The 26,760-nt window shown below is 36.9% G+C and overlaps 1 protein-coding gene across 6 annotated transcripts in view; it reads left to right on the forward strand.

Moving 5' to 3' along the window:
* The window catches only part of SOX5 (SRY-box transcription factor 5), a 1,155,320-nt gene that overhangs the window by 912,451 nt on the left and 216,109 nt on the right, over window positions 1-26,760 (forward strand). For all 6 annotated transcript variants that reach the window (XM_055394458.2, XM_055394455.2, XM_055394462.2 and 3 more), the window contains exon 11: window positions 1,185-1,253. In XM_055394458.2, the coding sequence (XP_055250433.1) occupies window positions 1,185-1,253 (69 nt within the window). The remainder of the gene's footprint in view (window positions 1-1,184; window positions 1,254-26,760) is intronic.

The following is a 26,760-nucleotide window of genomic DNA, read 5'->3' on the forward strand; positions in this document are numbered from 1 at the left end:
CCTTCTGTATTCCTTTGCATCAGACTTTGTGTAAATGGTGAAAGGAAAATCAGCGTGGTCCCTAACATCACTGTATATTTATGGATTCCTTCTGAGGAGACAGAAATCTGCTGATTAAAACAAACATGAAATATATCATAGAATGTATTAAGTAGGTAGAGGATGTTATAAGAAGGAATAATGGGGAGGGGTGGGGGGGTGTGATAATATGGCTTAGAAAACACTTAATATGACCACGCTGAGGGCCAATTCTTGAGTTTAGTTTTGAATCTGTTGAATTTGGAGTGCTTTTGAGAATGTTTATTAGATAAATGGGTCTAACACTTATAGCAAAGATCAGGCTAGAGAAACAAATCTGTAATCACTTGACATATGTGTGGACATACAGAAGGAAAAGAACAGAGGAGTCTAAAATTGAGCCTACAACACTGAACGACTGAAGAGAGCCATTGATGGTCTCTGAGAAGGATCAGACTCAGAGGTAGGAGCAAAACCAGGAAAATGTGATGACCGAGAAGCCAAGGGAGAAAGTTCAGGCAAGGGAAAGCACTTGAGTATTGAATTCTGATGAAAAGTCAAATTGTGGGGACTAGGAAACACTTCAGAATTTAACAAATTGGAAGTGACTGGTGACTTTATTAAGAATCCATTTTTAGAGAGTGGGGGCAGAGACCAGAATTGAATGTGCTGAGGCCTCGGGAGTTAGGGGTATGTGGGAGGCAGAAATGATGGTATTCACCAGACACGGAAATGTACCAACACCTCACTGAAGAATACAGCATCTTTTAATACTTGGTGAAGCTCTGGACTCCCTTTCATAAACAGGAGGATGTGTTACATTATTTTCCTTTTCTAAGCACTGAAGATGTCAGAGACAGTACCTCCTTACTAGGTTGCCAGAAAGAGGGATTCTTGAAACTCTGGCATTTCAAATTGGATGGACCACTGTTGTCTTGTCCTCGACTTCATTTGTTTTAGGTCAAAAGAAACATAACTGTTTCCAAAGTCGAAATATCTTGTTTGATCCTACTTAAGGATGAATTGCTGGTCCTGTAGGGGCGTGAACACGTCTATTTTCATGAGCTTAATCGATGTCATATCAAACTTTGTGACACAGAACACTGGGAATTTCCCCCTGGGACTGCAATACACACTTAAATTTTCTGTGTGCCATTTCTCCACAGATTGCAAGACAACAGCAGCAGCTTCTGCAGCAACAACACAAAATCAATTTGCTTCAGCAGCAGATCCAGGTCAGAAATCATAATTTCATACGGACTTTTAATTAATAAGTAGATTTTGTTTCTCAGATTACCTCACTGAAGTCAGCTGCAGAATTAAAGCTACTTTCAGCCCAGTCATGACGTGTGGCCCCCCTGTGTCAGGAGAATCTTGCCTTTCATGGGAGTGGCAGAATCTTGCCTGTGTTGAGGAGTTTCAGGGATAGCAAGCTGGTGGAAATTTTTATCTTATACTGAAAGGAAACTTTTGTGGAGAAATGTTTCCTTTTCTTTATTCTTTAATGTTGAAAACATGCATGTAAATATTAATGGGGGAGGTTCCCAGGAACCAAAGCAGAGAGATATCGCAGGTTTTCTGTTAGCCGTGGCAGAGAGAACTTTTTGCAGTAGGCTGAACAGTCACGCGGATTCAAGGTGGAAGTCAGGGAAGGTAATGATTTTGTGTTCAACTCAAATTTTACCCTTATATTGCTGGAGAAACCAGAACTGAGGGTTCTGTAACTTCAGTATTTTTCTTCTGTGAGAATTTGCAACAATGAGAAGCAAAGCTGCTTGTGGTAGCCTCTTGCCACCACTTGCTTCTGACATACACTTTGACACAATCTGTTTCCCTTTCTGAATACTCCTTTTCTGAAAGCACTTATTTCATAGAGGATTTAGTAAAAGTGTGGATAGAGAACTTCAGTGTAGTTTCAAGGCATATAGTAAGTGGTCAATATGTATTTGCTGTGACTAGCAAGAAGAAAATATACCTTACTTGACATCATCCATCTTAAAGCAGCTGTTAGATTTGCAGTTAGAATTTCATCATTCTCTTGAAGCTGTATCTTGAGAATCCAGTATATTTAAGTGTAAATACCATAGATGACAGAAGCAAACATGTCAAAATGATGTCATTTGCATGTTTATCATATTTAGGCTTCTTTGACACACACAAAAAAATTATCCCATTTTTTCTAACTGGGTCAGCTAGCCTTAGTTTCTATACTGTGGATTATATAGCCAATCATTCGTGTTCCATCTGAGATTTTAATAAGCTAGTTACATCTTTTAGTGAGACAGAGAAACATCATCAGTGAAATATCGCAGCCAAGACTCTTTGCCTTCCTTAAGTATGAACAACAGATTTCTAATGTGATATTGTCTATCAATCCATATCTGGAGTATGGTTATTCATTCAATGCTTTAAAACTGTTTATGGGTTTCGTGTTTTATCTAAGCTTACTGACTTGGAATATAACTTTAGTTGATGGTAACAAGCTAGCTACACTTAAAATGATTTGGTTATTGAAAACTGAAGATAATAAAATTATTATGGCAATTTCTCATTATAAATAAGATAAAATTCCATGATGTGGGCCTTCACAAGTCACTTGGTTTCATTGTAATTTGATGAGGATACCAGTAGTTTTGTTTTTATAATTTTTATGAGATTGAGATTGTCTTTTGTTAAATGAAATCACAAAACTATATGCAAACACATATTATAAATGTGTGGAAGGGTCAATCAGCTGTATTTTCTGACCATTTAAATTGTTCGACACCTTAGTACTTTTTTGGAATTATGACCACTGAGTGGATTTAAAACACTGTCATAATGTCAACATGTGGAAACTGGTAGATTTCTTGCTCCAGCGCTTGGAGCATTTTAATTTGTAGGTCAGAGCATTTTTTTTCAATGAAATGCCTTAAACTGTTCTAGAAATGATATGACTTCATTTTGATATCACATGACTTTCTTCTAGTGAGTGGGAGCCAGCTGTAATGGCTGGCCCAAGATCACATGACTTAGAGGTAGAACTAGGGTTAGCAAAGCGAAGTTTTCTGACTGTTAGTAGAAATTTTGCTGAGTATGAGAATTTTAAAAGCTTAGAATTTCTGTTTGATTGAAATATTACCCTTCTGGGATCCACTAGTTAACAGGATAGGAAAAAAAAAAAAGTTCCTAAAGGAAATAATGTCACACTGATGGCAATTTGGGGGAAACATTAAGAGATGTAGGGTATTATATCTGTGTATTTGTCCTCTTTCCAGTGTTAGTACAGATAAATGATACTGACAGAGTCAAAACGCATCAAGCAATTTTTTTTTTTTACTCTGGGAATGTTTCAGGCAAGAAATAAGTACTGAGCAAGAGTGACAGTCTGAAAGGATTCAATTTTCACAGCTTCTAGTATACTCATTAACTAAAAGCATAGTTCTAAAGTATAGTTTATAAATTGTTAATTTGGAGCTGTCTTACAAACACTCAATAGTTATGAAAATCACAATATATGTAAATTAGTCTATTGAGAGATTGTTCGAATAGTTATGGAAAGCACTGATGTAGTGGCATGTGTAGAAATAGAAGATTAAAAACATAGAAGATATCCTTTTTGTTCCCCATATAAATCCTTAACCATATTTCCTTTTAAGAAGTTTTTCTCTCCCTTTTCTCTAATTCCTCCTTTTTTTTGGCAGTATAGGAGAGGGAGGTAGAAGATTAAAAATCAAACCTGTTATGGTAGAAGGCAAATTAAATTTATAACAAGTATTATTATTAAATGAATCTTTGTCGATGAATACATAATCAATGCTCATGTAAGAATTTGCCATAAATTAAATTTTATTTGATATCTGAAAATACTTATGTAATATATTTTGAATTTGATCAACTTTTTTCTTAAGTATGAACCCTTAAGACCTTGTAGAAATAAACATATCACTTACATTATTCATCCTGCTTGAATTTTTTAGATATTTTATGCAATTGTTCCTTTCAACCTTAGGAGAAAAATACCTTTCAGTTCCTTTATTGATATAATAGTGGGCTACAATGTAATTAGTTCAAAACTAGGACAGGTTTTAAAATTTTTGTTTCAACTATAAATATATAAGACATTAACTTGCTGCACATATTAGGAAAGACATGCAGTAAATACATTAGATGGGTTAAGCAGATCTGTGAGATAGACTAGATTGATAGATAAGAGAGCAGAATGAATTTTCATACTTGATAGCTACAGTACCAGGAGGGTGATATTTCCTAAAATTCTCCTCATTCTTTTATAATATCTCTTTAAAGTAGAGTTTAACTTAGTCATCTTTATTCCATTTGAAGTATACTTCACTCAACTTAAAAAACATAGAATAAGTCTGTATGTGTGTATATGAACAAACATTCACATATGCTAATGACCCAGATTATTTAAAACATTTCTCTTGACCTTTTAATTGTATATTTTTTCAAATCAAGATGTACAAGAACGGTGGTTTTACTTCATAGTTATTTATTGAAGAGAATACCATCAGTTCAGTTCAGTTCAGTTCAGTCGCTCAGTCGTGTCTGACTCTTTGCGACCCCATGAATCACAGCACGCCAGGCCTCCCTGTCCATCACCAACTCCCGGAGTTCACTCAAACTCATGTCCATCGAGTCGGTGATGCCATCCAGTCATCTCATTCTCTGTCATCCCCATCTCCTCCCACCCCCAATCCCTCATAGCATCAGAGTCTTTTCCAGTGAGTCAACTCGTTGCATTAGGTGGCCAAAGTGTTGGAGTTTCAGCTTCAGCATCAGTCCTTCCAATGAACACCCAGGATTAATCTCCTCTAGAATGGACTGGTTGGATCTTCTTGTTAATATGCTATCTAGGTTGGTCATAACTTTCCTTCCAAGGAGCAAGCGTCTTTTAATTTCATGGCTGCAATCACCATCTGCAGTGATTTTGAAGCCCAAAAAAATAAAGTCAGCCACTGTTTCCACTATTTCCCCATCTATTTCCCATGAAGTGATGGGACCAGATGCCATGATCTTCGTTTTCTGAATGTTGAGCTTCAAGCCAACCTTTTCACTCTCCTCTTTCACTTTTATCAAGAGGCTTTTGAGTTCCTCTTTCTGCCATAAGGGTGGTGTCATCTGCATATCTGAGGTTATTGATATTTCTCCCGGCAATCTTGATTCCAGCTTGTGCTTCTTCCAGCCCAGCGTTCCTCATGATGTACTCTGCATAGAAGTTAAATAAGCAGGGTGACAATATACAACCTTGATGTACTCCTTTTCCTATTTGGAACCAGTCTGTTGTTCCATGAGAATACCATAAGGAATGGCAAATTAGTCAGTTTATTTCATTACTTAGGACCAATTCTTTATGAAATGTTTTTATCTCTGAAAAACAACCTCAGCTCTAAAATTGCATGAACTTAATTGGGTTGAAAACTCAATCAACATTACTTCTTTATAAAGACTTTATAGAGTCATAGTCTTCAAAATTTATTCACATAACTGACTCATGAGGATTAAAGGAAGAATTAAAGATTTCTGTCATTCTTTGGAGGATCATAAATCAATTCATTCTACAACTAAAATCATTCATAATATCAGAAACACCCTATCTTCCTTTAAGAACTTGTCTTTTTATGAGATCCTTAATTTTAGGAATACTAAGAAAATTTATAATCTTCCTTTTCTACTGTTCAACAGTGCTCTTCTTTAATATTTTTGTTTGTTGTCCCTAAAAAAGAGTATTTTGCACTTTTATTTACTGTGCCAGGGCAACCCACTCCAGTGTTCTTGCCTGGAGAATCCCAGGGACCGGGAGGCCTGGTAGGCTGCTGTCTATGGGGTCGCACAGAGTTGGACACGACTGAAGCGACTTAGCAGCAGCAGCAGCAGCTAACTTTTAATGCCTACTATTACATAAGATGAACTTTATAAATATTTCAGAGAAAAATATCCTTATAGGTTTTTTGAGGGTAATTTTTCTTTTGCTGTATTGCTTGTACTATAATGCCCAACTTCAGCAATTTTATTTTTGACTCATCTCGTTTTTTATAATAAATCAGCTTGTTTCTAATACTGCTAGGTTGTTTATGTTTCTAATTATGGTCCTAGACCAGTGGTTCATCTTGACCTGATTCACTGTTACCAAAACCTTTTAAAGTAAATAAATGAGTGACTGCTACTCAATATCCATTATGGCAATAAACTGAATGTTCCTAGAGACTTGTTTCCTTTTTGTCTTGAAGCTTTGTGTAGGTCATGGTTTCTACAGCTATGGGTGTGGGGTTGGGAAACAAGTCTTAGCTTTAAATTTCTTACCCTTTTCCAGTAATACTTAATGGAATTTAAGATTCTTATTAGCATCTTAGGGGGTAAGTTCCACTACATGCTCTAGTATGAAATGGACTTAAATATCTTTAAAGGTGAATTTAAAGATATTGCACTTCCTTTCAAATGCATAATTTCATGATTACCAAATGGAAGCTCAGTGTTTAAACTTATATTTGTTGCATTCTCTCTTCTGATAAACTTCTCCAACTACTGTTCATTGTATTCTCTTGGGAGCAAAGAATTGGTATTTAATAACCCATGTCATTATTTCTGATTCATAAAGTAAGCACGTGCAAGACTAATCGTAGCTTTGGGAGACTGATTCTGTCTAGGACTAAGCAAATTTCTGTTCCTAGCTGTGCAATGTGTATATTCCATTGTATGTATGAAAGAGCTTGAGTCTTCGGGGGTTATAAGATTATATAACTATGAAATTTAAGTGTATTAAATGGTTAAACAAAAAGATAAAGAGGAAGTTCTTGGATTTTAACATACTCATATTCAGATTCTACATCTTTATACCTCATCTGCTGGTTGATTTTGGGAAAACTGCTCAATCCTTCTGAGTTTCATTATTCCAGTCTATTAAATGAGGATTATAGTACCTAAGTCACACCTGGTTAGTGTAAGGATTAAATGGCATTATCCCTGGCATGCAGTGAGCACACAATGCTAAAGGTTTTTTGCCTAAGTTGTTAGAGAGAAAAGCTTCTTTCTGTTTTTCTCGTGATGGACAATTTAATGAATATTTCTAGCAAGAGAATAATTTCTAGGAAAAACAGTATAACCTACATGGCAGCAGCCACTGAAAACTGTAAGTTCTCTGTTCCAAATTTATATGATTTTTCGAACTACAGCAGATTTTTAGAAAGCCTTTATTTAGACACATCTCTCATTTTGACATTTGTAAACTGAAACCAAGTAAGGTTAGAAGACTTTCCCAATGTCACATAAGTTGTTACTTGCGGAATGATGGCTGGATTCCAAGTTTCTCGAGTCTTGGTCCAGTTCATTTTTATTTTACTGATATTCTACCATTTAAGGTTTAATGGCCCAAAGTTTTTAAATGAGTTTTCTTTCCCTGGGAACTTATTCCTACAAAGTAAAAATACATCTTGACTTATATACAGTTGAATGATGGAAGTTGCAGTCATAGGCTCAACCAATTTGTGATAAAGGTTTCATTTTATTGGAGCCAGAGTTCTCTGAGCTCATTAAGAGTTTTGGTAATTCTCGATAAATTATTATGCAGAAGGAAATCCATTCAAATATTGTATTGAAAACATAATAATGTTAAAGGCGAAATAATAGTACCTGCCTGACCTGCTGATTTATGATTTCTTTCTCTGAGTGTGGTAAGCTGGAAGCATTTTACCCCCCCTCAACAATACCCCACACACATGCATGAGCACAAAGAGATTGCAAAGTAACCTTGTCTCTTTAGGAAACTGGAAATGCCAAGAAAAAAACGCCGTATAATTAAGGTAGCATTTCAACCAGAGAAGGAAATGTATTAACTCCTTGAGCTCCGAGTAATGTTTTACTCTATGAAATAAAATGCACCGCACCTGGAAGGATGTAGTTCTTGGCATTCAGATAGATTTTTTAGAGGAGAGAATGTGAGAATACAAAGTAGGAATTTTACGAATGATTTTCCTCTCTTCCTTGTACTTTCTGGAAGGAGAACTTCCTATTGAGAAGATGAGTGTCCTAAGAGAGCAGTGATGATAACTGCAGGTCTGTCCTTTTACTCAGAGGGAGCCACTTTAGAATCCTTATAGCATGTGCATGTGTGCTAAGTCACTCAGTCGTGTCTGGGTCTGTGCGACCCCGTGGACTGTAGCCCGCCAGGCTCCTCTGCCCATGGGATTCTCCAGGCAAGAATAGTGGAATGGGTTGCCATTTCCTTCTCCAGAGGATCGTCCTGGCCCAGGAGTTGAACCTGAATATTTACAACTCCTCCATCGGCAGGTGAGGTCTTTACCACTAGTGCCACCTGGGAAGGCCCTTTCAGCATTCTTTTTTTTCTTTTAATGCCTCTCATGGCGATTGCCTAACGATAGAATTTCGATCATTCATATTATTTCTTGATCTCGACAAAGCTGCCTTTGTTCATAGAGATACAGGTAGATTGTTGTGCATATATCCCAACCCAGGAATCAAACTGGGGTCTCCTGCATTGCAGGCAGATTCTTTACCAACTGAGCTATCAGGGAAGCCCATATGTATTTTACTTTTTATTAATGTTACATCTGCCTTGTGGCTAAAGGAGTACTGGAGAATAATAAGAACAGCCGTCCAGAGCCCAGGCCTCTATACTGTGCCCACATTTTTACTCAGAAGGCGCCTCCTTACAATCTGCTTTTATTTTTAAAAGCCTCCTATTATTTACTTCTGTATATCAAATGGACTTTCTCTAGTGGCTCAAAGAGTAAAGAATCTGCCTGCAATGAAGGAGACCAGGGTTCAATCCCTGGGTCAGAAAGATAGCCTGGAGAAAGGAATGGCTGCCTACTCCAATATTCTTGCCTGGATATTACAATGCTGTTTCTGACTCATCAACTTTAAATATTATTAACTTGGAACTGGAAGATAGAGTTCTGGAATTGCAACCCCAGCAGCCTTTCCTGATCCCTTCCCTCACCCTGTAATATTGTTACACATGGCATTGAAGTTCTTCTCATAGATATTTTTAAACTTTAGTTGACTTACACCTCTTTTCTCATTCAGTCAACTGTAAATAATGTCTCAGCATTTGCCTTGTTCGATGAGGACGACATCTCTCTTCTCTCACACCTAACAGTACTGATTTCTGTTATTTGAATGTTTACTCTAAATATATATAATACACATGTGTATATATGTATATACACCTGGGCTTCCCAGGTAGCTCAGTGGTAATGAATTTGCCTGCCAATGCAGGAGACACAAGAGATGCAGTGAAATCCCTAGGTCAGGAAGATCCCCTGGAGAAGGGACTGTCAACCCATTCCAGTACTCTTTCTGGGAAATCCCATGGACAGAGGAGCCTGGTGGGCTATACAGTTCATGGGGTGGCAAAAGAGTCTGACATGACTTAGTGACTAAACAACAACACACACATGCACGCACACACACACGCACACACACACACATCCCTACTGTACTTCATGTGTTGGTTAATCCTAAAGATTGAAAATCAATGAATGATTTTTATGTTAAAATATGAGACTACCTATTTTTCTTCATAGTTTAATAGGATGCTCCTCATTTCATTTCTGTGTAGCTTTCAACTTTCCAATTGCCTTTTCGTTAGCCTTTCTTCCTCATCTTATTTGCCTTATCATCTTCATAAATTCTCAAGAATAAACCAGACCTCATAATCCAATTTTCCTTGATACCTGCTTCAAGACAGGTTCTTTTGCTTTCATTTAAATTGGTCAGCCCTGACGACATTCTGGGATGTCCCTTTATGGTTCTCAAGGAGGGGAAAAAATCACTCTTTCCTATATTATCCACCTTGGTTTACCTCCTTCTCTTGGTCCAGAATCACATCAGATATAAATCACAGATCAGAATCACATCCAGATATAAAAAGTTCTAAATGTACACATATGTAATAATGCTCCATTTTACCCCTCTTCTTGTTTGGTACTTTGGCTGCAAGTAAAATTTTAATTGAAAGTAATTTTTCTTATATTTCATTGATTCGTCATCTTCTACCATCTATGAGAAATAGTGTTGACCTGATGTTTCTGTTGGTGAAGACCGATATTTTCCCTTTCTAAAAACTTTTAGTATCTTCTATTTACTGTGACATTTCGTTGTAAATGAAAAATATCAGATATATATTGATATTTTTGTTATTTTGTAAAAACTATGAATCTTTAATTCTAAAGTTATATTCTTTTGGTCTTGAAAGTTATTATATTTTTTCTTGACCATTTTATCCCCTTTATTTTTCATTTTTTTCTGAATTCCCTATTAGGCAGACATTGCATTTTTTATGTTAGTAACTATGTTTCTTATTGTTCATATTTTGGTCTCTGTTTCTTTGTTTTTCATTTTAGGTGATACCTACACTTTATCTCCTAAAATTTTTAATTGGATCTTTGAGAAATTACCTTTTTAATTTCAGTGAGAAACTTCTTGTTTTCTGCTAATTCCGTCTTCATGTTATCCTATTGTTTAATAGATTATTTCTCCTTGAATATCTTAGGGTATACAAATTTGAGGGTTTTACCAAAAAATTAAATTCTCATTTCTTTAAATTATCTTTGGTCTGAGGGTTTTACCAAAAAATTAAGTTCTCATTTCCTTATCTTTTGTCTCATTTTCACCAACTTGCTTATTTTGATGTTACTCTTTCAGCTTGAAATTCTGCTTGAATTAGAAAATGATTGTTATGCATCCAGATTCAAGGATGAGATAAGAAAAAGTAAACTGGGAACACTGACTGTGAATGAGGGTTATCAAGAGGTGCACACTGGTTTAGAGAGAACAAAAAGCTGGCCACACATGACATAAATCCTATATATGGGGACACAAAGGTCTTTTTTCTGGGATTCCACTGATCATACTATCTTATGTTTCCTTGGATTGTTCATTTTCTGCTGGGGTGGGGGGCGCTGTGATATAGATAGGGAGGATGAAAGTTACTTTCAAATACAGCAAGTCCTCTACATACAAATGAGTTCTGTTCCAAGAGTATGTTTGTAAGTCCAGTTTGTTCGTAAGTCCAAGAAAGTTTAGTCCAGGTACCCAACTTACACAATCAGCTGTGTAATACTTTACTGTAATAGGTTATAATACTTTGCATACAAATCATATACAAAAAGCAAACATAAAAAATAGAATGTTTAAAATCTGATTGTGCAGTACAACAGCTGGCATACAGGGGCTGGCTTCAAGTGAACAGATGAGAAGTTACTGACTGGAGGAGGAAAAGGAGGTGAGAAATGGAAGAGCTGAAGGATCGTCAGCAATAAGAGATGGAGGGCAAGCTGTAATTCCACTCAAGCCTGGTGTTGATGGCACAGGTTCTGGTTCTTTGCTGGATTCAAGCCTGTGTACTCACTTGAAAAGACAATCCAGTGGTGTCTGGGTAGTAGCTCTTTTTCTCTCATCATAGATGACATGGTAGCACTGGATCGTATTCTGAATGACAGCTACAACCTTTGTGTACCATTCTACATGCACATCCTGTGCTTCAAAACCGAACGGTGCCTCCTCAAATAAAGAAAATCCCCTTGCCATTTCCTGTGTCGTAATCCCTGAGATTCTTCAGTTACTTCTTCCTCTCGTCTGCCCACTCTCTCCCTTCTTTCTCTTGTCTCTCCCCTCTCTCAGTTATCTTCACTTTTGTGCTTGGGTGCTACTTAGCAGTACCAGCTACGTCACTGATGCTTTAACACTCACTTTTGGACATCCTGGGCTTGAAATAAAAATACTGTACTAGTGTACTCTATACAGTACCATGAAGTACACAAAAGCACAGCCACGAGAGAGTGCACACCAGACCCCTGAAACAACCTACTTGACTGGAACATGCAAAGGCACATTCACATCTTTGAAAGTTTGCATACTGAGGGTTCGTATGCAGGGAACTTACTGTGATATTATTGTTTTCAACCCAGGCCTTAAAAGCCTGTTCTCTCTCATACCCTGTGTTTTAAATCCTAAGACATTTTGGCAATTCTAAGTAAAAGGAAGCCCCATTTTTACTTAACCTCCTCCACGTATACACTCTAATATGTTTCATTCATTTTTCTTAATTAATGTTCTACAGTTGCTTTTCGTCTTCCAAACCTTTGGTGATATTTCTTAAATGCATTTGCCTTGTATTCTTAGTTATCTTATGTGATGTAAGTTTATAAATTTACCTGTTTTATAGTTTTAATGACGTCTTAGAAAGAACAGAGATACATACATAGGGTCAGTCTATCTTGGATTATAAATCTGACATCATTTTTTTTAATAGAGAAAAAAATTGGAACAATAACCAGTTTCTGGAAACAAAGGAGTCCTTATAAAGAGGATGAATTACTACAAAAAGTTGAATCTTGAGGCTCCATAACCAAAATTCGCAGTTCTAACGTCTGTAAAACATAAAATGTATGTTTTAGTTTCTCTGGAAAAGTAGTGGGGGCAAGGGACATAGATGCAGAAAATTTCACCATACTTTTCCTCTTTGCTTTAAATTTATCAAAAATATGAGTTCATATATATATATATATAGTTTAGATGGTGACCTTGATATTTTAAACTTTTTAATATCATTATTAAGACCTTTGTTGAAATAACAGCTATATCTGATGACTCTGTTGAAGTGATGTTGACAATAGTTTTTGGAAGTTGTAATCCTGGCTTTGTAATTCATTCATCCTCATCCTGACATGGGCTCCTCACTAATGCATTTGATGGAAGGAGATTATTTTTTTCCCTCACTTATTTACATGAATCTCAATCTTATTGTTTTCCTTTTTCTGTTAAACAGTTTCTGTGCTGTTTGTTTCTTCTTTTTCCAGTCTTTGCAGTATGATTTTTGAAGTGAATCTTGTTTTCAGTTAATCCAGTATGACCATGCTGGACATCAAGGCTGACCCAGAAAGCAGACTGAAAGCAGCATTCCCCATGACTTTCCAGCCTTTCCCAAACATCATTACCTTTAGAAAAAGTTGTACACAGTTCTTCACTGAGACTCTGCAGTTCATATCTTATCAGTTAACAAAGGAGAGTCCCTCAGTGCTTAGATAAAACCTGGGAATGCAATTATCAAATAGTGGGACACAAAACACAGCAAGTTATCAACAGGTTTGGAGAATATAGGTCAAAAGTCAATATGTTGTCCTAAAATGAATTTATTTTATTTCACCTTAGTTTATATAGTTAGTGTCATAAATAAATATGGTAGCAAGAAGGGCTCACAGAGTCTTTATAAAAAATTTCTATCTTTATCTTTGAAGAGAGTTGATAAACAGGTGGGAAATTAGATGCCAGTGAAATTAACAGTGTTAACATAAAATGATTTAATTTTATGAAAAATAATTATATCATGAGTCACGTCATTCATTCCAGACATCCCTAGCACATAGAGAACTTCTTTTAGCTCTACAGTCAGTCATTGGAAGGACTGATGCTGAAACTGAAGTTCCAGTCCTTTGGTCACCTGATGCAATGAGCTGACTCATTGGAAAAGACCCTGATGCTGGGAAAGATTGAGGGCAGGAGGAGAAGGGGATGACAGAGAATGAAATGGTTGGATAGCATCACCTACTCAATGGACATGAGTTTGAGCAAGTTCCAGGAACTGGTGATGGAAATGGAAGCCTGGCGTGCTGCAGTCAGTGGGGTCACAAAAGAGTCGAACACAACTTAGTGACATAACAACAATAACATAGTCAGAGTACTAATTTCTACACAAAAGTCAGTAAATTTTTATGTAATTTACAGGCAATGAAAAATTGACTTTTCACTATGTGTGTGTCTGTTCCCTTGACTCTTTACTGCAGAAAAGGAAGATTAATTAAGTTAAATAATTTGTGAAGGAAAAGATAAATAGAACTCAATATGACTTTATGATACCAGAGTGGTTTCCTGTTTTTCCTTGAAGGATAAACAAAAAGAGAACTGACGTTGCTTCATTTTCATTGAATATTATCGAAGTACTTAGTTTTTAGTCTTCATTATGCTAGACCTCACAGCAGAATTTGTTAAATTGATCACTCCCACTTTCTTGGACTACTCTTTGGTTGGCCTCCAAAAGACCAGAGTCTGCTTTTCTTCCCCATTCTCAGTTTACTTTGGTAGGTTCTTTCCTATCCTTAAAAGGATAACTTACAGTTACTGTCCATAATCTGACTTCTTTATCTCCATTTATTTCTTAAATGATCCTATCGATGCTAAAGCTGAAACTCCAATACTTTGGCCACCTCATGCGACGAGTTGACTCACTGGAAAAGAGTCTGATGCTGGGAAGGATTGGGGGTGGGAGGAGACAGGGACGACAGAGAATGAGATGGCTGGATGGCATCACCGACTCGATGGACATGAGTTTGAGTGAACTCTGGGAGTTGGTGATGGACAGGGAGGCCTGGCATGCTGTGATTCATGGGGTCGCAAAGAGTTGGACACGACTGAGTGACTGAACTGAACTGAACTGAAAGTCTTTGTACACCATCGCATAGATAATACTCCAAAATTTATCTGGAGAGTCTCTGTCTCTCACCAGGACCTCAGAGTCTAATACCCAGCTCTCTGCTCAGCCTATTTAAAGAGATAACTAATATGCACCTCACATTTCACGTTTTCCAAACAGAACCTTTGATCATCTCCCCCATCTCATTCTTTCCTGATTTATCACACTGTGGATATGATACCATTTACTTAGTTGTTGTTGCCAAAGACCTAGGAGATGTCTTGGTATCCTCTAACTCTCTTGTGTCTCACAGCTAATCCACTGGAATTGGCCTTTATCCTCAAATTGAGCAACTTCTCCCATGACCAGTCTAGTAGAAATTATCATCATTTCTTACCTAAACTGTAGTAGCCTCCTAACCAAGCTGGTCATCCTACTGACTCTGTTGACCTGCTAAGTAGGTTTTCCATGTAGCTGCTAGAGTAATCTTCTAAATTTAATTGTACTGTTTGTACTTGCTCAGTCATGTCCAACTCATTGTGACCACATGGACTGTAACCCACCAGACTCCTCTGTCTATGGGATTTCCCAGTTGAGAATACTGAAGTGGGTTTGACATTGCCTCCTCCAAGTGATCTTCCTGGCCCAGAGTTCAAGTCCACGTCTCTTGTGTCTCCTGTATTGCATGTAGATTCTTTCCTACTGAACCATTAGGGAAACCCAATTCTGCTGTCACCGTACTCAAAATCAGGTCACTTGAAATGAATTCACTCTTCTTACCTTCGTGTATTGGGCTATTCTTGATTGTATCAACCTCAACCTTTGTCCCTTATTCCTCCCACCCTAGAAACTAGTCCTTTCTGGTTGCAAGGACTCTGGCAAAAATTTTCTAGCATCGAAATATTTGTATTTGTCATTCTTGTGACCTGGAGTGCTTTCTTCACTTCATCACTTAACTCGGATGCTTACTTCATTTAGCTCTCTCTCCCAGTGCCATCCTCCTCTGGGAAGCCGTCTCTGAAAAGTGAGGTGGTCCCTGCCTTCTCCAGTCAGTCTCTGATCTCTGGTCCTGCTTGCTTATCTCTATAGCACTATCACCCCCTTCAGTTTACTTGGTTTTTGCTGTTCCATTGGTGCTACCAAATGCACCCTAGCATGAGGTTCTATGGGGTCAAAGATTTTATCTGCCTTGGTCACTACTGTATCCAAAGAACCTGTAAATGTTATTGGCATATAATGAGAACTTAAAAATATTTCTTAGTGTATGACTATATGAATGAATAAAGTTCGGACACATTATCCAGTCCATAGTATACATAACGGAGAAGGCAATGGCAAGCCACTCCAGTACTCTTGCCTAGGAAATCGCATGGATGGAGGAGCCTGGTAGGCTGCAGTCCGTGGGGTCGCTAAGGGTCGGACATGACTGAGCGACTTCACTTTCACTTTCACACATTGGAGAAGGAAATGGCAACCCACTCCAGTGTTCTTGCTTGGAGAATCCCAGGGACGGGGGGCCCTGGTGGGCTTCCATCTATGGGGTCACACAGAGTCGGACACGACTGAAGTGACTTAGCAGCAGCAGCAGCAGTATACATAAAGATAAATAAGACAGTCATTTTCTCAAAGGATTAAAGTAGATGCTATGAAAGTGAAAGTCACTCAGTTCTGTCTGACTCTTTGTGACCCCATGGACTATACAGTCCATGAAATTCTCCAGGCCAGAATCCTGGAGTGGGTTGCCGTTCTCTTTTCCAGGGGACCTTCCCAACCCAGGGATTGAACCCAGGTCTCCTATATTTTAGGTGGATTCTTTGCCAACTGAGCCACCAGGGAAGCCCAAGAATACTGGAGTGGGTAGTGTATTCCTTCTCTAGAGGATCTTCCTGACCCAGGAATTGAACCAGGGTCTCATGGATTGCAGGTGGATTCTTTACCAGCTGAGCTACCAGGGAAGCCCTTGAGAGCCATCAGTAAGAGATAACCAACATTCTCTAGCACTGTATGTGATTTGTAGAATCATTTGGTACTTTGTACTGTAAAGTAGTTGTTGTTTTGTCACTAAGTTGTGTCTGACTCTTGCGACCCCATGGACTGTTGCCTATCAGACTCCTCTGTCCATGGGATTTCCCAGTCAAGAATACTGGAATGCATTGTCATTTCCTTCTCTGAGGGATCTTCCCTACACAGCTTTAGCAGGCAGGTTTTTTAATCACTGAGCCACCAGGAGATTTAAGGAATCCCCAGGAAGCAGTAGACCATTGCTTATTCAGTGGCTGGCACTTTGTAGATGTCATTTCATATGATTATCACAAGAATCAGATAGGTTATGCATGTGCGTGTGCTCGCTCAGTCGTGTTTGACTCTGCAATCCCATGGACTGTAGCCTGCCAGGCTCCTTTGTCCATGGGATGTTCCAGGTAAGAGTACTGGAGTAGGTTGCCATTCCCTTCTCCAGGTAATCTTTCCAACCCAGGGATTGAACCCACATCTCTTGCATCTCCTGCATTGGCAGGTGGATTCTTTACCACTAACACCACCTGGGAAGCCCAGATAGATTATGGTATTATCTCAGTTTTAAAGTGGAGGGTGTGTGTGTGTGTTTGTTTGTGTGTATGTCTCTGAGATCCTGATAGTTGGGTTACTAGTAGACTAAAAGGGGCCTTCTTCCTCTCTCTCCTTTATAGAGTTGCAGTGAGTGATTTAATTCAGATACTCCCTACAAAATAAGATTAATTGATTTTTATCAAACTGAGTTAAACCTATTAAATTAGCAAATGTGGTAGTATTTTTTTTTTAATAGTTTTGCTTTCTACAGTAAGCCAGGTAAGAGGGTTCCTTTATAAATGGAGTAAATAAGTACTTATGAATGGAGGAGAGATATGTTTCACATGAGCAAATATTGCAAATAGCCAAATCCTCACTTATAAATGATAAAAAAGATAGGGTGACACGTTTATAAAAGATAAATACCTTGGAAACTATTTTATGTTGACGATTTTGTTATACCTAAAAAGGAAATTAGGATCCGTGAACTAATATGAACTTTCATAGCATACACATATGTTTAACTATAATAGAGGTAAACTAATGAGCTAATTTTGATATTGTAGACAAATAATTAGAGATTTCTATTACAGTACCTACATCTATACATATACACAAGTGTCTGTACATGCATCTTTTTGAATCATTATTTTCCCTTCATTTATTCTATTTAATGCCCAAATATGTATTAAAATATTTTCTTCTACTATAACTACCATCTAGTCCTGAGTACATGTTTTGCTGTCTTTTTCTTCTTGTTCACAACTTTGCCAGTACCTGTATCCATACCTGCTGCTTGACTGTCTAATATAGCTATTAGTTATCTTCTTTACTATTTTTTATTTTCTCTCCCCCAAAGATCCTTTCTGTGGCTAACTTTTCTCCTGTTTCTTCTCATTACTGAATTAGGTTTTCTGTTTCTATTGAAGAAACATTTGTTCACAAATAAGCCAGGTGAGTCTAAAAGATTGTTTTGCTTTAATTTTTAAAGTAAATTATTTGAATTACAATAGGGTGACTCAAGAAGGAGAGAACACAAGAAAACGTATAAACAGGCTCAAATAGAGGTTGCACTGGATGTTAGTATAATATATTGTTGCAGTCTTTTCATGGTAGAGGGTGTGTTGTCGTGAGCACTTGTGTCAAGCAGCCAGAAAAAGAGGAGGGATGGTGCTGCCATAAGGTAAATCAAGAGATAACAATAAAATTTTTCTGTTGCCTGGTGGAGGTGTTTAGGATGTGTTTTCTTTATATCTTCATCCGCCCCTAATTGAGAATGCTTTAAAATTGAATGACTAGCAGTCAAAACGTGTTTGCTTCAAGCTGAGAAGAAAAATGCTGGTGTCTCCGCTTCCAAACTGATTGCGCTTTGTACACAACTGACAGCTACAGTCACTTTGAGTGACTGATAAGTGGGAAGCTTTGCCACTTATCAAGGAATGCAGGCTGAAAAGAAAAGACTAGAGCCGTTTAGATGCTTTGGCATGTTCAAAATAACATCTTACATCAGCCAGGCTCAGAAGCACTAAGACATTTAAAGTGAAGTAATGTATATAGAAATATGGTATATGAGTATGTGTATATGCAGGGAGACAAAAATTATTCAGCAACAAACAGCTGCAAAGAGGTGAAAGAGAAAGCACTGTAGTTAGGGATCAGTATTTGTGAATGAATCAGTGGTTAAATTATTTACACACATTTGATAAGATTTACCTTTAGTTTGAGAAACAAATTAAAAAATACTTCACTATTGATCTCCACCATTGTCTACAGAAGCAACTAGTTTTGACCAAAGGGATGCACTTAAAGGGACAGTAATTGTCTATTTAACTGAGTATTTAAGTAACTATTTAACTAAAGAATCCCAATTCTCATCCTCTCTTTTCTTTTCTTGTGTAAATAATTTTTAAATACATATTTGAAGTATTCTGTTATATCGAACATAAATAGCATGATTATATAATAAAATAGAATCAGAGCATGTTCCAATTTTAAATGTAATCTTGAGACTATGCTAATGAAAGAATATACATACTCACTAGACTATAATTTCCACAAATAGGAATTTATGAAAAGGACAATTTTTTATATTCAGTTATTAGGCTTATATATACAGTGTGTGTATATTTGCTGTAAATTTGCAGGGACATTCACATTTCAAATATTTTCTCTATTCACATGAGTTATTCATTTTTGTATGCTCTTTGGATTCCAAATGAGAGATGCAATATACCTTAGTGATTTTAACCCTTTTGCTAACACCATTCTGTCCATTTAAATAACTTGTTTTAGTTTGAAAACCCATACACATGCTCGTTTTTGTCAGACCAAATCTGTTCAAATTTTAGGTTTGGGGATAAAGTCACAATAACCATAACCAGAACTTCCCAGGTGTTTCAGTGGTTAAGAATCTGCCCTCTAATGCAGGAGATGCAGGTTCTATCCCTGGGTCGGGAAAATCCACTGGAAAAGGAAATGGTAATCATTTCCAGTATTGTTGTTTGGGAAATCCCATGGACAGAGGAGCCTGGCAGGCTACAGTCCATGGAGTCGCAAATAGTTGGACACGACTGAGGGACTGATCAAACAACCATAGCCATGGTTAATTTTTCAAACTTCCTCGCCTTGAGCCTGTGTCTTGGAAGGCTAAATTTAATGGATAGTTTCTTGATTACTTAAAGGACTACCAACTGCATGCTTCAGGGGTATAATTATGAAACCTGCAAATTATTTCACTCTTCTCAATTACTCTAGGACTGAAGACTGCTAATGTTTATATCATTGTAAAAATGGGAGGCATGTTTGAAGATAATCATTTATGTAAATCGGAAGAAGAATGTGTTGGGACATTATGGCCTTCAGACCAGTCTGTGAACTGCTTGCTGAAGGTCCTTGCTGAGATAAGAAGCTTGCTAAACCTATTTCAGTTCAGCTGACACTCTTTTTCACTGCAAGAATTTCTTGATGAAGGAAGCAGTTTGGTGGCTTATATCCTAGTGCGAATGCCTGACCTCATCACAGGCCAACACCTTCAGTAGTATTGAATTAGAATTCTTTGATCAATAACATATTAATATAGACAAATAGTCTTTATAAATAACTTAATCCAACCTTTTCTTCTTCTGTAGTTTGATAAAATATGGTCCGGAAATTATAAGGGGTGTGCCCAAGTCCCATAGCAATTAGGTACAGACCTTGATCTCTTAGTCCTGGTTAATCATATTAAATAACCAAGGTCTAAAGCATTGCTGAGCCCAAAATGAGCAGCAGTCCTACAGAGCCCATCAGATTATGTTTATTACTTTATCTGGAATTTGAAACATATTAAATTTTTTACTAAAGAAATTTGGAACAGTATTTGAATGGTTCCATGAAAATTGTAAATGACACGTCATTTAGGAGAAAACAATTAGAAAATGCTGTTCAAATTCTGATTCACTAAAGTTATGAGTTATATCATTTTGGAAGGCAAGCAAGCAAAACTTTTCTAGCATACATTTCATTGACTCCTGAGGGTTTCATATTTTTTTTTTTAAATGATCATTTTTACAGTGAGCCAGTATCTCTACTTGATCCATTTGAGTCAAAATTTGTAACATGTATCTTCAGAGTGTATAAACAAAAGAAAGGAAAAAATTACATTCTTCTAGTGTGAAAGTAATATCTGATTACGTCTCTAAGAAAAATGTTCGTTTCATAAACAGTAGCTGAGGCTCTTTCAAAGTAAAACTGAAGTATTTTAAAGCACCTCTTTGATTTCTAGATATGTTTAAAACCCAAAATTAGGAGATGAATATTTTGGCAAAGAAAAGTAATTTCCCAGGATGCAATTGATTTTTCTTTTTCTTTCTCTCTAACATGATGCCCATTCCCCAGCCTCCCCATTCAGGGTGTTTGATATACTTCAGTCATTCATTGAAAGCTTTATCCTTCAGTTTCCCATTGTTCTAAAACATCCACTTTCTTTTTGTTCTGTAACAAGTGCTTCATTCATGTAAGGAAACAGGAAGGATCTTTCTCTAAAATCTTTATCCCGCGAGACATGGAGTGAAGTGTCTCTTTTGTGATTAAAAAAAGGCTACAGCTCTTAAACATGTCGCAGGCATAATCTTGAGGTGTACAGATACTTCCATCAACATACCATTACTTTAAATTGTCTTCTCTTTAACCTGTCTTCTACAATCTTATATCTTCTTTATTTTTCTTTTCTGTGCTCTTACCCAATTTCTTTATTTTCATTTATTCTCATGCTTATGACACAAACTCTTTCCTAGACAACAGATATCTCAGTGAGAATTTAGGAGAAAGAACGCAATGCAGAATAAGTACCTATAAGATGATATTTTTTAAATATTTACTTTAAAAACTGAGTATCCCAGTAACATGAAAATGCTAATTCTTACAATTGTGGGAGAGATTAGATATCTTATGAATCTCACTTCTCACAGTATCACAATATGTTTTATTTTTCTTATGTGTTCGCTGTAAGATATAATGCTCAGTTCAGTTCAGTTCAGTTCAGTCGCTCAGTCGTGTCCGACTCTCTGCGACCCCATGAATCACAGCACACCAGGCCTCCCTGTCCATCACCAACTCCCGGAGTTCACTCAAACTCACGTCCATCAAGTCTGTGATGCCATCCAGCCATCTCAGTCTCTGTCGTCCCCTTCTCCTTCTGCCCCCAATCCCTCCCAACATCAGAATCTTTTCCAGTGAGTCAACTCTTCGCATGAGGTGGCCAAAGTGTTGGAGTTTCAGCTTTAGCATCAGTTCTTCCAGTGATCACCCAGGATTGATCTCCTTTAGAATGGACTGGTTGGATCTCCTTGCAGTCCAAGGGACTCTCAAGAGTCTTCTCCAGCACCACAGTTCAAAAGCATCAATTCTTCAGCACTCAGCCTTCTTCACAGTCCAACTCTCACATCCATACATGACCACGGGAAAAACCATAGCCTTGACTAGACGGACCTTTGTTGGCAACGTAATGTCTCTGATTTTTAATATGCTATCGAGATAAGTCATAACTTTCCTTCAAAGGAGTAAGCAGCTTTTAATTTCATGGCTGCAGTCAGCATCTGCAGTGATTTTGGAGCCCCCCAAAATAAAGTCTGACACTGTTTCCACTGTTTCCCCATCTATTTCCCATGAAGTGATGGGACCAGATGCCATGATCTTAGTTTTCTGAATGTTGAGCTTTAAGCCAACTTTTTCACTCTCCTCTTTCACTTTCATCAAGAGGCTTTTTTTAGTTCCTCTTCACTTTCTGCCATAAGGGTGGTGTCATCTGCATATCTAAGGTTATTGATATTTCTCCCAGCAATCTTGTTTCCAGCTTGTGCTTCTTCCAGCCCAGAGTTCCTCATGATGTACTCTGCATATAAGTTAAATAAGCAGGGTGACAATATACAGCCTTGACTGTATATACTCCTTTTCCTATTTGGAACCAGTCTGTTGTTCCATGTCCAGTTCTAACTGTTGCTTCCTGACCTGCATACAGGTTTCTTAAGAGGCAGGTGGTCTGGCATTCCCATCTCTTTTAGAATTTTTCATAGTTTGTGGTTATCCACACAGTCAAATTCTTTGGCATAGTCAATAAAGCAGAAATAGATGTTTTTCTGGAACTCTCTTGCTTTTCCTTGGTCCACGGATGCTGGCAATTTGATCTCTAGTTCCTCTGCCTTTTCTAAAACCAGCTTGAACATCTGGAAGTTCACGGTTCATGTATTGCTGAAGCTTGGCTTGGAGAATTTTGAGCATGACTTTACTACCGTGTGAGATGAATGCAATTGTGCGGTAGTTTAAGCATTCTTTAGCATTGCCTTTCTTTGGGATTGGAATGAAGACTGACCTCTTCCAGTCCTATGGCCACTGCTGAGTTTTCCAAATTTTCTGGCATATTGAATGCAGCACTTTCACAGCATCATCTTTCAGGATTTGAAATAGCTCAACTGGAATTCCATCACCTCCACTAGCTTTGTTGGTAGTGATGCTTTCTAAGGCCCACTTGACTTCACATTCCAAGATGTCTGGCTCTAGGTCAGTGATCACACCATCGTGATTATCTTGGTGATGAATTAATATCTTCTGCTTCTGTTAGGTCCATACCATTTCTGTCCTTTATCGAACCCATCTCTGCATACAATGTTCCCTTGGTATCTCTAATGTTCTTGAAGAGATCTCTAGTCTTTCCTATTCTGTTGTTTTCCTCTGTTTCTTTGCATTGATCGCTTAGGAAGGCTTTCTTATCTCTCCTTGCTATTCTTTGAAACTCTGCATTCAGATGCTTTTATCTTTCCTTTGCTCCTTTGCTATAATGTTAGTGCATGTAAACAAAATCCCACTATGTAATGTAGCAATTAGGTTTTCATCCATTTAGTATACCTGTGCTCATCCATGTCATGCCACAGTTCAAGAATCTGATGATTTTTTTTTTTGCATACAGTCATAATCATAGAAATAAAATAAGGGTCTCTTGCAGGAAAAAAGTAAATGATGAAGCTAATCCATGGACATTCTTTCAGTTCAGTTCAGTTCAGTCGCTCAGTCATGTCTGACTCTTTGTGACCCCATGAATCACAGCACGCCAGGCCTCCCTGTCCATCACCAACTCCCGGAGTTCACTCAAACCCATGTCCATCGAGTCGGTGATGCCATCCAGCCATCTCATTCTCTGTCGTCCCTGTCTCCTCCCACCCCAATCCCTCCTAGCATCAGACTCTTTTTCAGTGAGTCAACTTGTCGCGTGAGGTGGCCAAAGTATTGGAGTTTCAGCTTTAGCATAAGTCCTTCCAATTGCTTATGGCTAAATTAAAGGAAATTATGATCGCCATACTTATAAAATGTTAATGAAGTTCTCAAATACATGCTATTCCTTTACCCACTTTGCTAAGAATATTAATTATTAACGGCTACTGATGCTAAAATATTATAGTATTTTCATTGTTCATTCTTTATCTGATTAAATCCTCAGAACTTTATGTTTTATCTAGAGTGGGAAAAAGGTGTTCTGTAAACTTTTAGTGCCGTATTCCAAGCCACATAGAATTAACCTCTTTTAGCCTATTCCCTTCATCTTAATTTATTTAATGGCTTTTTGTACATCCTTCTTTTACTTTTTTCTTTTTTTTAAATCATTTGATTGATTTTCTTCATTTTGAGACTTGATCTAGGAAAATAGAAAAGAAATATGGAAAAAATTCTTGAATTAACCCTAAGTTTAATGTTTTATGAATTTTTTGATACAAAGATATGATACCTGGAAAATGGAGAGACAAGACTTAGAAAATTCAAAATTATCAAGTTTTCACAGTAAAAGATGAAATGATTTTGTTTGTGAAAACATATTTTGCAACTATTTTAGTTCAATTTAGATCAGACTTCTGTGATATAATTTTGACAGGTCCCTGAGATTATCAACCTTAAGACATTGAACCTATTTGTTCAATCTCTTCTTCTGATTATAAAGATTACAATAGGAGGTTTGTTCTTTAAGGGTTTTATAGCCTCAGAATGAAACTGAAATGCCTACATAAAGGAACAATTTTTTATTTTTAATGTATTTTCACTGTGAGTATCCTGGAAAGTTTATAGAATGTGTGTATCTCAGAATATTTACTTCAGTTCAGTGTTTTTTTTACTCCAGTTACTAACTTCTAATATTAGATTAGTTCATGTTTTTTTCTGTTTGAAATCTTTGTCCCGTAAACACACATTTAATCTCTATCCCATACAAATGCATCCCATAAGCACTCATTTACAGCTTGGTTCTTTTATTGATTCCTTTGCATAAACATTAAAAAATTAAGCATTCTGAATTTGAAGTGTGTCTTTCATTTTGAAATGTTTTAAAAATACTAATGAAAAGTTTATTCAGTTTTCATGTGTTCCCTTTCTAACAGCCATTCAGACAATGGAGCCATCATTATAATTTACCTATTGAAATTGCAAAGGAAAGGAAAGATGGGCAAAGTTAGGTGGATATCTTCCCTTAGTGTCATTGATTGTTCAGATAACTGGAAAATGGTTATGAGCTTTTACTCTTTATGTTACTACTTTAACTTAAAGGAGAAACAGAAAATAACCTTAGGATGTGCTGTACTTATTTTATTACTACCTGCCCCCTTTCTCCATTTTGACCACTATTAAGCTTGTTCCATCCTGGCTGTGTTAAGCTATACTATATGTCAGTGGGATATCTGCCTACATCATCTGTTATAATGATCTGTTTTTGCTCGTAGGGACTCACTTATTGAGGCTGTCTTTTTGGAATCCTACTGTACCTACCTGCTTTCATAGGAAATATAATTCTCTCCTTATGCAGTCCTGAGCTTAATAAACATGATGAGAAATGCTACAAGCCTCTTTTCTTTTCAGTATTTAATAGCTTGCTAAAAGGAAACAGGAGTAATTAAGTAAGGAAACAAATTTATGGGTAGTTACTGAGGCAAAAGGAAGAAAATAAAGTTTGAATATGGACTGAAAATTATGAAATATGGGTTTTATTTTTAAATATTATATTTTATATAAATATAGATTTATATAAAATTATATTTATAATTCATATAATGCATTAAGTTTAGTTTATAATTCATTATAATATATGAAACCAGCACAACTGGATTTTTTTACCTTTTAAAGTCTAGCTAGAGGTTTATATATTTTTATATATATATATATATATATATATGTATCTTTATGGGAAGTATAAGGGATCTCACAGTACTACCAGTTAGGTAGGTATCAAATATGCCAGATATTCTGCTCAACGGTAATGAAGATATTTTTATCTTCTTTTAAACAATGTTCACACATCACTAAGATTTTCAGAATCCTTTGGGGAAAAGTCAATAATATAATTTTATTTACTACAAGAGTAAACTGAGACAGTAATTGTGGCTATTTCATCTTGAAGGCCAAAGTAAATTAGGGATAAGAAATGTGAACAAAAAATCGATAGAAAATCCATAGGCCTTAAAAATCAAGGCATAGAAGTGCAGAGGGATTTCCTTGAGTGTGTGGACGATGGCCATATATTTAAGGAAGGGGTGTTGGGAGAGGGAAGAAGAGAACAGATTGGTGGAAGAATGATGTCTTTTCCCTGAAATGTTATAGGATTTAGAAACTGGAGACTTCATTGTTTTCTAGTTGTGTGACATTGGACAAGTCATTTGATGTCATTGATTTTCAGCTTCTTCTGTAGTTTGGAAATTTTAGTACCTGTCGCATGATGGTTGATAAATAATAATCAAATATCATGAAGTGAGTATGCCATAAACTTAGTAGAGCACTAGAGCAAATGTTTTTGTTGGTGGCCATTTATCTTCCCTTTCTCTGCTTCATGTCATTGCTCTGAACTTGAAATTTGAGTAATCAGCATCTCAGAAGTGTTTTTGTTTTTTGTGTGGTCCTCCCCACCCCCAGATGGATGAGGGTATGAGAAAAAAAGCAGAATTATGAATTTACCGTTCAATTGATAGAATTATCTTTAATTCATTAGAATACAGAGTAGTATGTCTATATCAATATGATATCTAAACCAGTTTGTTTGATTACAACCCCATCTCCCAATGTCATGCCTTACACCACAGTTTATTGTCATACATAAAAAATAATAAATATGTCTGCTATGGTCCAGAACAATGGACAGGAGAGGTGTCTGACAAAATCATTAATTATTCCAAGTTTCTTTTTATCTTTTCCTTTATTAATAATAGTGAGTGCTGACTTTCAGTATTTTTGTTGATTTATATCTCTGAATTAATTTT

Source organism: Moschus berezovskii, chromosome 6 (genome assembly GCF_049115385.1).
Source record: "Moschus berezovskii isolate FMDL1 chromosome 6, NW_MosBer_1.0, whole genome shotgun sequence".
In the NCBI taxonomy this organism is placed as follows: Eukaryota; Metazoa; Chordata; class Mammalia; order Artiodactyla; family Moschidae; genus Moschus; species Moschus berezovskii.